This window comes from Rhinolophus hipposideros, assembly GCF_964194185.1.
Source record: "Rhinolophus hipposideros genome assembly, chromosome: 9".
NCBI classification, from domain to species: Eukaryota; Metazoa; Chordata; class Mammalia; order Chiroptera; family Rhinolophidae; genus Rhinolophus; species Rhinolophus hipposideros.
Genome location: NC_138055.1, coordinates 55019768 through 55031846, shown reverse-complemented (window position 1 = coordinate 55031846; position 12079 = coordinate 55019768). Strand labels below are relative to the sequence as shown.

The 12079-nt window shown below is 33.0% G+C and overlaps 1 protein-coding gene across 1 annotated transcript; it reads right to left on the bottom strand.

The window, feature by feature from the left end:
- Positions 1-1573: 1573 nt before the first annotated feature.
- LOC308502009 (olfactory receptor 9S13-like) lies at positions 1574-2578 on the bottom strand (the record flags this gene model as incomplete). The annotated part of the gene is made up of 1 exon (XM_081059200.1): positions 1574-2578. Exon 1 carries the CDS (start codon positions 2507-2509, stop codon positions 1574-1576), a length of 936 nt encoding a protein of 311 aa, XP_080915326.1. The 5' UTR covers positions 2510-2578.
- Positions 2579-12079: the final 9501 nt, after the last annotated feature.

The following is a 12079-nucleotide window of genomic DNA, read 5'->3' as shown; positions in this document are numbered from 1 at the left end:
AGATATAAAACTGAAAACAACAAAGGAACAAGACAAATAAATAAAGAAATAAAAAATCATAAACACAGACAATAGTTGTTACCAGAGGGTAAGAGAGGAGGGGGGGTGGTAGAAGAAGGTAAAGGGGTTCAAATATATGGTGATGAAAGGAGAACTGACTCTGGGTGGTGAACACATAATGTAACATATAGATGTATTATGGAATTGTGCACTTGAAACCTATCTAGTTTTTTTTACCATTCTCACCCCAATAAATTTTAATATACAGAACATTAAGTCAAAGTTTTAATAAGACATACCAGATTAAAATTTTTAAACAAATCATGTACTATGTTGACATTAAATAAAGAGGAATTCATGATAATGCACTGAAAACAAAGAAATGCATCTATATTAAAGAACATGCAACTAAATGTCATACATTATACAATAAATCAACATTATTATATGAGAAAATTACCAAAGAAACACAAATAATACTTTAACACATTCACTTTATGATATATCGGGAAGCAAAAAGTTAATGATATTAGAGAGATTTGAAAATTATTAATATATTTGAGTAAACAAATACCTTTACAATATTAAAACTTATGGAAGACAAAACTGTATCTGGGCCACATAGTCTTTACGTCAATGGCTTTAGAGTCAAAAAGTTCTATGTTCCAGCCTTGGCCCTTGTTTATTGGCAATGTGTAATTAAGCACATTACTTAATTCTTCTAAGGTACAATTTCTATACTTATAAAACATATTAATTTAAATCATACATATAATATATATATATATAATGTTACCTTCACTATAAGTCTGATTTGAGGAGTAAGAAAATATATGAGTACTTTATACACCAAGTTACTTAGTCTCCCGGTTTCCTCATTTGAAAATGATGATAAAAATGATGTATGGCATATAGTATCTGTCTCTTATATATTACCTTTTATTATAAAATGTATCATTTTATATTAAGAAGAAAATGGAGAAAAATATTAGTAGAATGTTATTGACACATATTTTCCCTGTGAAGAATTATTTCTTAAATAATACATAGTAGGTTCCTTTTTTTATAGAGTAGTAACTCTAAGGATGGTACTCTTCAGAATATAAACCTGGATCTTTGGAAAAGAATAGGCTTTTTACTTGAAAATGTTCTATTAGCATTCTGTTTGCCACCTACACAATGGGGCTATTATCTTTTCCAAACAAATATCAGTTTAGTTGCTTTGTAAAATAAAAAACTTAAAGAATAGTTCACACAGAACAATATTATTTTAATTATTGAATAGTAACGGCTCTTAATATTTGCTTCTTAATTAAAGTAAAATTGAAATACAAAAAGTATTACCACATTATAAATTGAGAACATATATGCTTTTATAGCTTATACGCAAATAAAATGATGCATATAGACCTATATTATTAGAAACACTTTGTAAAACAGAAAAATATTTGTTGCCATATGTACAAATATCTTTGTATATAAAAATACAATATTTTTACAAGAACAAGAATAACTAGGACCCTTAGAATACAAAATTTGTCCACTGTATAATGGCTTTGCAAATATCAGTGAATCATTTTCTGCATAATATTCTTTTCACAGCATCTTTCACATCTCTGTTTCTCAGACTATATATTAGAGGGTTTAGCATTGGTATTATAAGTGTGTAGAACACAGCTACAATCTTGTTTTGCTCTGGTGAGGCGATGGCCCCGGGTTGGGCATACATGAAGAACACAGTCCCATAGAATAAACTCACCACTGCTATATGGGAGCCACAGGTGGAGAAGGTCTTACTCCTGCCTCGGGTTGAGGGGATCTTTAGGACAGTGGAGAGGATATAAACATAGGAAACCAGAATGACAGTTGTGGTGGTGATGATGATGAGAGCAGAGAGAATGAACAGTACAATCTCATTTACAAAAGTGTCAACACATGAGATCTTGATTAAGGCTGGGATATCACAGAAAAAGTGGTCTAATCTGTTATCTTCACAGAAACGCAAACTAAAGGTGAAACCTGTTTGGACTATGGAGTTGATGCCTCCACAGATATAAGACCCAGTTACCAACTGAACACAGACTTTCTGGGACATGTGCACAGGATAAAGGAAAGGGGAGCAAATGGCCGAGAATCGATCAAATGCCATGACAGCCAGAAGAAAGCCTTCAGTTGTGACAAACAGGGCAAAGAAGAAAAACTGGGCTGCACAGCCATTGTAAGAAATTTTCTTTTCATTTGACAAGAAATTGGCTAAAGTTTTGGGAGCAATGACTGTGGAGTAGCAGAGATCTAAATAGGACAAGTTTCTAAGAAAGAAATACATCGGTGTTTGAAGTCTGGAGTCCATCTTGATGACAATTATCATGCTGATATTTCCCACCACAGTGACCATGTAGATCAGCAAGAATACTAGGAATAAGAGGCTCTGTAGCTCTGGAGGGGTTCTGAACCCCAGCAGAATAAACTCAGTTATCTCTGAGTAATTCCTATTAAGTTCATTCTTCATAGCTGAGACATAGGTGGAACTGAAGAGATGGTAAAAATGACAGAAATGAGTGACCAGAATACCTGTTTTAGTAAAAATAACTACAAACTCTAGCACATAAAAAAATTGTTTCATATCATATTGTTCCCAATATTTTACAAATCACCAATGAACATAAAGAATAAATTACTATTTTAAAAAAGTCTTCCTAGTGAAGAGTTCAATCTGATTGGTTAGCCTTTTTAGATATACTTCTTTGCAAATAATGTAGATTTGCCTTAGAGGAAGTGTGCTTTGGGGAAATGAAGATTCTAGGAAAACGTCTGGAAACAAGAGTTTCTATTTTTTCTTTCTTGATTTATTATCATTTTACTGGCATTGAAAGTTGTCTCCTTTAGTGGAAGATATTTCTCATAGACATTATAATCCATTAAATATTATACTTGGAGTGCAAATTTGTCCAGTTGATGGTCTCATTTTATTTTTTAATGATTAGTTTACTATAGAAAAATAATACACACAAAAAAAATAATACACGAAGATTATATCTGTCTTTCTTATATCAGGAGAAAAACTTCACATTCTGTCAAAAGCATCATCTTTTTAACACATTAACCTCATATCCTTATTTCTTCTATTATTTTTTCCCTACAGTGACATACACTCAGTGGCACCATTCATCTGCTAAAAACACAAGTGATTCTTGCTAATATTTGCTATATACTATGAAATCACTTTTATTGCCTGCCTGCCTTCCTTTCTTCCTTCCTTCCTTTCCTCTTTTGTTTTCTTTGGATTTTATAAATTGGAATACAAGTGGAGAATTCTAAGATCTTGGGCAGAGATTTTTCTGACTTTTCAGAAATACCCACACCTGTTCATATAAAGGACAGAAGGCACACAGGACAATTTAAAGATAGCTATAAATAAGGAAAAGGGAAGAAACATGTACTTAAACAAGCTTGCATTATATGTATTTAGACTTATGCTATTGTAACTATAAAATATCCTTAAAAGACATACATCAGAAAGAGAGAAAAATATTTTTATTCTAATTTCATGAATGGGGAAATGGATACAAAAAAGATTTAAGAGGCTTTTTTGTTATAGTCATGAGATTGAACAGCATAGTGGTTTACTATTCAATAATCTATCATACTATGTAAAAGAAAACTGACAATAAACTTATGAAAATTTTTTATAATTTTATAATTATGCAAATCAAATTGATAATTCTGTATATATGTAAATTTATATATAAATTACCATAAAATTATTAGGTTGGTGTAAAAGTAATTGCAGTTTTTGCAATTTTTTTTTAACCTTTTAAACTGCAATTACTTTTGCACCAACCTAATATATGTGATATAAACTATAAAATGTCTCTTGTAATTTTTGTTAGTCATTGCTATGATTTCACTAATTCTGACATTCCTTTAAGACAGACTGGGACTGTAGAAGTATATTAGAGTCAACTTCATCTAGTTCAATACCCTCATTTTTGAAAATTTAAAGGTTAACAGCAATGTTGACTTATTAATTTTAGAAGGGAGAAAAAGAATCAAGATAACGTCTGGTAGGACCTGTCAACTACAAAAATGAATGTTTTCCTCAAATTCATATTTTACTAAACAAATTTCCGCTTTCAACATAAAAATTGAAAATAAAAGATGTAGCTAATGCTATCAGAAAGAGAAAAGTGTTGAAAATCAATTAAATATGAGATATTCTCAAGAACGGATACTACTTCTGATGTTAGTAAACTCTCTACAATATGTGAAATCAGGTATATTCATGGAGAAACAAAAGGATGAATAGAAGCAAACCTTTAACAGGAAGTTTTTCTGTAACATGGATAGCATTTCTTCACTATTCAGATCATGACTCCATATTCCTACCTGAAGAAGTAGTAGCAAAAATTTTAGCTTCTCTCTTTCTAAGTTTACTGTACTTTTTTATTGATTAAACCAACAAATAGACCTGGGAATGGGTCCTGAGAAAAATTCTCTCTTGGGGAGGGAAACCAGAGCAGTGGGCATTCCCTCTGCAAAATATTAACTAGGGATTAAGGTTTCCCTAATCAGTAATATATTTTGTACCACAACGCAAAAAGAAAAATGAAAGAAGTTATCAATCAGTAAATTCACAAAAGTTTTACAAAGTTAGAAGGGCTCTCCAGAAAACACAAGAACTAACCTACTTACAGAACAAAACAATTTTTTAAAAAGACACATTTAAATGAAAAGTACTGGATTCTTTATTTTCATGATTTCCATCTAGTAAAATTCATGATTTTTCATTTGAATGTCTTATGACCCTTACTTTTAGACTCATTTCTCATCTGTACTGTAAATACACTATGTTTTATATTAGAAGAAAATTAATACAGAGAATAATTTAGAGTCAGTGGAAGAGTTGGGGAGATAAGGGGAGTTTTGAAGTAACATAGATAATAGCAAGAGCAGGCAGTCATACTTGCCTCTATGATTTCAAGGCACAAGAAGAGGTGGTTAAAAGATTTAGAAGCCTCGGAATTTTGTCAAGAGTAAGAACCATGGTGTGGATTGTCCACTAGGTGCTAGAACCAAAACGACAAACACCCTAAGAAGCATATTGAAAAAAAAATAAGTTCCCTCTCTTCATACCTCCTCAGTTCTGCTATTATAGAGTGAAAGCAGTCATAGACAATACGTAAGTGATCGAGTGCAACTGGATTTGGACCTCAGTAATGACCACTACTCTAGAATATACCAAGGTTCCTCAACTAACATTATGGGAATCTGACATAAAAATTTTCCTAACTTTCCACACTCATGTTCTGTGCATTTCAAAACGATCCAAGTTTATGCTGATAATACTTCCCTTTAGCAGCAAAAACTTTCTTTGGCTCTTATAATGCAAATTTGTCATAATGCATTCTTAGTTTTCCTTTATCAAAAAAGGATAAAGGAAATTATTCTTATTTTGCCTTCAATTCTAAAAGCATATTTTTCCTAGATATAGCATTTGGTTTGGTCTCTCCTTCTCTTTTCTTTAAGCACTTTAAAGATGTTCCGGGCCGGCCCGGTGGCTCAGGCAGTTAGAGCTCCATGCTCCTAACTCCGAAGGCTGCCGGTTCGATTCCCACATGGGCCAGTGGGCTCTCAACAAAACAAAAAAAAAAAAAAAAAAAAAAAAAAAAGATGTTCCATTGTCTTCTGGTTTGAATTGTTTCTGAAAAATGTCTATGCTTTAACTTTTATTTGCTTGCATGGAATGTTTCTTTTTCCCTCTTGCTACTTTGATAATGTCTCCTTTGCACTCATTTTCAGAAACTGTATTCTAATGGGCCTTCATTTCGTTTTCTTTCTGTTTATCTTACTTGAGCTTTTGTGAACTTTCTTGCAACTGTGTGCTTACAATTGTCATCAACTTTGAAATAAATTTTTCTCATTATAGTTTCTAAATTTTTCTGGCCTCTCCTTTTCCAGTTACATTTGTAACATTTTTCCCCTATTTTAAAAAAAATTATTTCTTTTTTTGTCAGTTACAGTTGACATTCAGTATTATTTTGTGCTAGTTTCAGGTGTACAGCATAGTGGTTAGACATTTATATAATTTATGCAGTTATGCCAATTAGTCTGGTACCCACCTGACACCATACATAGTTATTTACCATATCATTGACTACATTCCCTATGCTGTACTTTACATCCTCATAACTATTTTGTAACTACCAATTTGTACTTCTTTATTTTTTTTCAATTAAAGTTTATTGGGGTGACAATGGTTAGCAAAGTTACATAGGTTTCAGGTGTTCAATGCTGTAATACATCATCTATATATCAAACTGTGTGTTCACCACCTAGAGTCAGTTTACCCCAGAGGGTAAACACCCAGATCCTATTTACCCTCATCTACCACCCCCCTCTCCCCTTACCCTCTGGTAACCACTAAACTATTGTCTATGTCTATGTCTATGTTTTGTTTCTTGTTTGTCTTGTTCCTTAGTTGTTTTCAGTTTTATAGCCCATATATCAGTGAAATCATATGGTTCTCAACTTTTTCTGTCTGACTTATTTCACTTAGCATAAGAATCTCAAGCTCCATCCACATTTGTAACATTTTATCAGTTGTCATTGAATGTTCATTTTTTCCTTTTTAACTCTGCTTATGTTTGTTTCTATTTCTATGTATTCAACTTTAAAATCTTTTCGTCTTGATCTGTTTCCTTTTGCTCAAGAATTACAATCATTCACTGCTTAATAATCAATATCTGAAAATAATCAGTTCATATATTTTCAGACTTTAGTTTTTTGTCATGGCAAATCTTGTAGTAATTATTATTTCATGAGTAGATGTGGGAACATCTTAAATTCATTATTTTTTAAATATTAAATCACCTTTACATTTGTAGTATAAACACACACTTCAGGGAAATATTATTAGTGTTTTTATATTGCTTTTATTTGCTCATATTCTGTTTAGAACTTCTGAAGTTAAATTTATGAGACATTTATTTATACTTTTTTATCTTAATGTCTATATGAAGCTTACAATAGACTCAGCAATACAGTTAGGAAGTATTTCCTTTATGACTATTCCTGAAAGAGTTTATGTAAAAATGGTCTTATTTCTTTCTTAAATGTTTGGAAGTAAACACTGTTGAAGCCATTTAGGCAAGAACCTTTCTTCATGGGATGATTATTAAAAATAATTTCATTATTTTAATAAATATTTGTAACTCATAATTCTGTTTTATATATTTTGTTCTATTTAAAATATTTTTTATTTTAAAAATCATCAATTTTTGATTAAAAAAATTGTTTACTATGTTCTTTTTTCAGTATCAAGAGGATCTATAGTGATATCTCTTTTTCATTCCTGACACTTGTGATTTAATGTTGCTGTTTTTCCTTTTGTTAAACTGGCTAGGGTTTTACACATCTTACTAGTCTTTCAAATAAATCAATGTTAATCAATGTGAATATCCTATATTATCCATATTTTTTCTATTTAATTTTGTCTATAATGTTTACTTACTTTTTTTTATTGTTTTGACTTGCTATTTTCTATTTCATATTATTGAGAAGATCATTCCAGATGTTCCTGCCTCTCTCCTTTACCTGTAAGGCTTTGTATATCCCTATAAGTACTTTTTCTGCATTCCAGAAGTTTAGATAAATCATAACTTATTACAATTTAATCCAAACTAAACAAAAATTTAGTTTGAGTTCTTTTTATCTATGGATTTTTAGGAAGTGTTTATTTTTTTAAAGTCCATGCCCACAGAGTTTTCTAGTTATCTAATTGTTATTGATTTCTATATTAGGTTGACCAGGATCGAAGAACATACACTGAATGATTTCAATCTTTGAATTTGTTGAGGGTTTATTATGTCCCAGATCTATGGTGAATACCAGTAAGTGTTTCTTATGTATTTATAAGCAGTAGCATGCTGTTATTGGTAATGTTATTGAGGAAAGATTAAGGATAAAAAAGAATATACTGGATTCTGGTACATTTTACAGATTAAATACCCAAGCTCCTCTCATGTGCTTTCTAGTTGGAAATGTTGGAAAGTTAAAATGTGTCCTGCTACAAGGGTTATTCACACAAGATTTTGTTTTACCAATTAGATCCATACAAACTCAGATTTTGGAAGGGCACAGGGGGCTAGGGATCAACTTTCTGTTCCTTTTGATTTTTTGTGTCAATTAGGAAGGCTGTGAAAACATGTGGGCTTTATTCTGCAGCACTGTTCAGTCCCAACTTTCTGTAGATGTTGTTTGGATGGATAAATAGTGACATCTTTTGGCTTCTGTGTATCTGATCCTTGATCACATCATGGTGCTGTTTTTAAATAGTACCTCCAATAATAATAGCCTCTCTTCAGTGAATTAATCCTGTATTGCCCAAGGGTCATTGTAAGAGTCAGCCAGAAGTTGCTCCAGCCTTTCCAAATTTGAAAGGCCTGTATTCACCTTAATGAATATTTTCTGTTGAAATACCTAACTGCTTTCTCTTCCTACACTAACCAAACATTTACTTATACTGTATTATAATGAGAAGCTCTGACACATATCATTTTGATTAATACACAAAAAAACAATCCAGATAAATTCTAGAAATAATTTGTAATTAAAAAAGGGATTCACTAAAAATAGGATTGTAATTAACTTATGGAAATCCTTAGGGAAAAAAGGCATCCTTATAATATTAGTCTATTTAAATAGAGTATTATGTCTCTGGTTTTAATGTAGTCTTTTAGTCATACAGTAGTTAAGGAATGTTTCAATATAGATCCTGATCTCTTCAAATATTTCAATTAAGATTTTTTTAAAAAAATTATTTTAATATTTTTAATTAAATATTTTATTTTAATTAAATACTTAATTTAAATTTTAATTAAGTATTTAATTAAAATTTTAAAAATTAATTTTATTGAATGCTATCATTTCTTCCATTATATTTTCTGGTTAGTGTTTATATATAGGTAAGCACAGAACTAGCAAAACATTATCTAACTCTGAGTCTGTATTTAGAGGGCATTTGTCAGGTCATGAAATATACTGCATAAATAAATACAGATGAACTATAATTTGGAGTGAGATTTTGTCTTGTATAAATCATAGAAAATGTAAACATAATTGAAAATATTCATTTATCTAACACTTTTTTCATATAACATAAACTTTTAAATCTGTTTCTCTATGCCTATCAATATGCATGCCGGGATAATTACCAAAAGATTTTGTCAATGAAGAAAATAAAGTCCAGAAAAACTTCCTAAAGGATACATACACCAGAGAAAGAAAATCCCTTCTATTTGGATAATTATTAAACTATTTATTTGTATCTGAGGTAACTGCAGTCCTCATGGACAACAGCCCTGGAGCCTGCACTTATGCCACCATAATTTACTTTATGATTATTCTTCTCCCAGTGGAATCCAACACAGAGGATGAGTAAAATCTCAACACTGAAATATCCTGAAGAAAGGTTTCACAGGAGTAAAAATAAGAGAGGCCATCGGAAACATCCACAGTTGATACTCTAACAGATCACGGACTCCAGATGATACAAGGTTACTGTGATCCTTAAATAGCCATGGTTATCCCATTACCTTCTTTCAAGACACATAACATACACTGAAATTCAGGAAAGGGCTGTCCTTTCATTTACTTGCCCTGACTAAAGAGTGAGATCTCTTGAATTGATGGAGCTTTTGTAGAAAGTCATTCATTACAGTGTAAGGGTTAGAATGTTCACCAGCTTCTCTGCTTCAAACAAAAGGGTTAAATGGTGATGGCAGTTTGTAATTAAACTACTATTTTTAATTAAACTACTAATGAAAATGAAAGGTTTATAATGAGGCAATAAAAATCCATTTATTTGGGGGAATGGCCTTGATCTGAGAAAATGACCATATATTTGGAAACAGCTTCAGAGAATTTTTATCTAGGTTTAGTGATTTTTGATGTTATTAATTTTAACATACCAATAATATGGTTTTATTCTGTTTTCAAAGATGGCTACTGTAATGATGAAAACTAAACAGATTGAGGCAAACTAAGGTAAAATACTTTTAAATACATTTATTACTGTCACGTAATGATTCAAATACTGACTTGGCTGCCATAATGGCTACAAGCACTATCATAGAGATTATATGTAATACTCCTATTTTAGATGATATGTAACACTCCTATTTTGAATTATATGTAATACTCTTACTTTAAATAAATATAATTCTTTAACTATGAATATATTAATAATAGAAATTCAGAATGTGAGGAAACTACACAATAAAATATGCTGCTTTCCTATAGAACTCACTGCAGAAGTATAATTTAAATTCAACACTAAAAAAAATTTCACTGCTTAATAGAATAAGTCTCAGAAGAGTGCGATTACATGATAGAAATGGTGGCATGAGGTGAGCTTCTTGAAATCTCCTCTGGAATTTACAAATTGAACAGCTATAATTCCATAAAGTACTCCCGGGGTAGCAGACAGGCAAGACTAAGAAGCGCACAATTGAAATCATATAAAGGTGGGCAAATTGGGCCAGTGGGGGAGGAGGGCAGGGGAAGTGCAGAGACATGGACCTTGTGGACAACCGGATGCACACAGACCGGAGCTCGGAGCTCCAAGCTCCCTGCATTCTGGAGCTACCGCAGTCACAGGAGAGAGAAGAACTCAGACTGCTAGGGCTCCGCTTATGGCCCACAGTCCTGCTGAGGGATCCGCATATAACACAGCTGAACCCAACATTCACAGCAGAGACCTCAGAGCAAAGACTGAGGGAAGAAGGGTGAAAATGGCGGTTTAAGCCCTCCCTGCTGTGCAGAGGATGGAAAGCATAGGCATGGAGCTTAGCCGACCCCTCCCTTCCCTCCCAGAGTTCAACCCATCCCCACCTGGCCAGTGCTAGAAGCAGAACAGTAGCAGTGTCAGATCAAAAGAACAGAATTTTTGCAGTTCTGAGAACTGCGGCCCACAGCCATGGACTTGCAGCCCAACTAATTCTGGCAAAGGGGAGGGAGCCTTGGGTACACGATTGGCTGTGCTGTTGGTCGCTGCCATTGCTCAAAGCCACCTCTCACAACCCATCCCACCCCTGCCCCTAACTATCTGGGAAGATCCCTGAAGGGAAAAACAGAGCTGCTGAAACACACAGGCTCTGAAATTGGTGCAGGAAGAGCTTTGGAACTTCAAAAGCTCTCCACATGCTCCCACAGAGGTGGTGCCCTGTGATCCAGGTGACCTGCTGACAGAGGAGAAGCCCACCTTCCAGGGAACCTCCCCCCACATTGTGTGAGAAGCTGGAATAGTACAGAGAAAATATAACACTATAGCATGAGAGAGAATAAAAGGCTGCAGCAGGAGAGAAAATATAACATTCCATCAAAGCCTACTAGAAAGAAAAAGAAAGACTGCTTCCTATCAACCTGTTGCAGAAGCCACTCCTGTAGATGTCTAAGAAGAGAAATATTAATTCATTAATTGCCATGAATAACCAAGGTAACAAGGCAGCTCAGAAAGAAAATGAAAAGTCTCCAGAAAATGAACTTAAAGACATGGAAATATGTGCCTTAAATGACAGAGATTGCAGTTCTTAAAAATCTCAATGAGATGCAAGAAAACACAGACAGGCAGTTTAATGAACTGAGAAACACAATCAAAGAACAAAATGAACACTTTACCAAAGAGATTGACATTTTTAAAGAGAACCAAATAGAATTTCTGGAGATTAAGAACTCAATAAAAGAAATGAGGAATAAAATAGCCAGCTTAGGTAATATAACTGACTAGATGGAAGAAAGAATCAGTGACATCGAAGACATAAATCTGGAAATGACACAGATGGAGAATTAAAAGAAATGAAAGAATGCTACAGGAACTTTCTGATTCCATCAGAAAAAGCAATATAAGAATAATGGGCATACAAGAAAGAGAAGAAACGGAGAAGGGAACAGAGGGTATATTCAAACAAATAGTCGACGAGAACTTCCCAAATTTGTGGAAAGAACTGGATCTTTGAACCCAAGAAGCAAATAGAACACCTAATTACCTCAATCCCAACAGGCCTTCTCCAAGGCACATTGT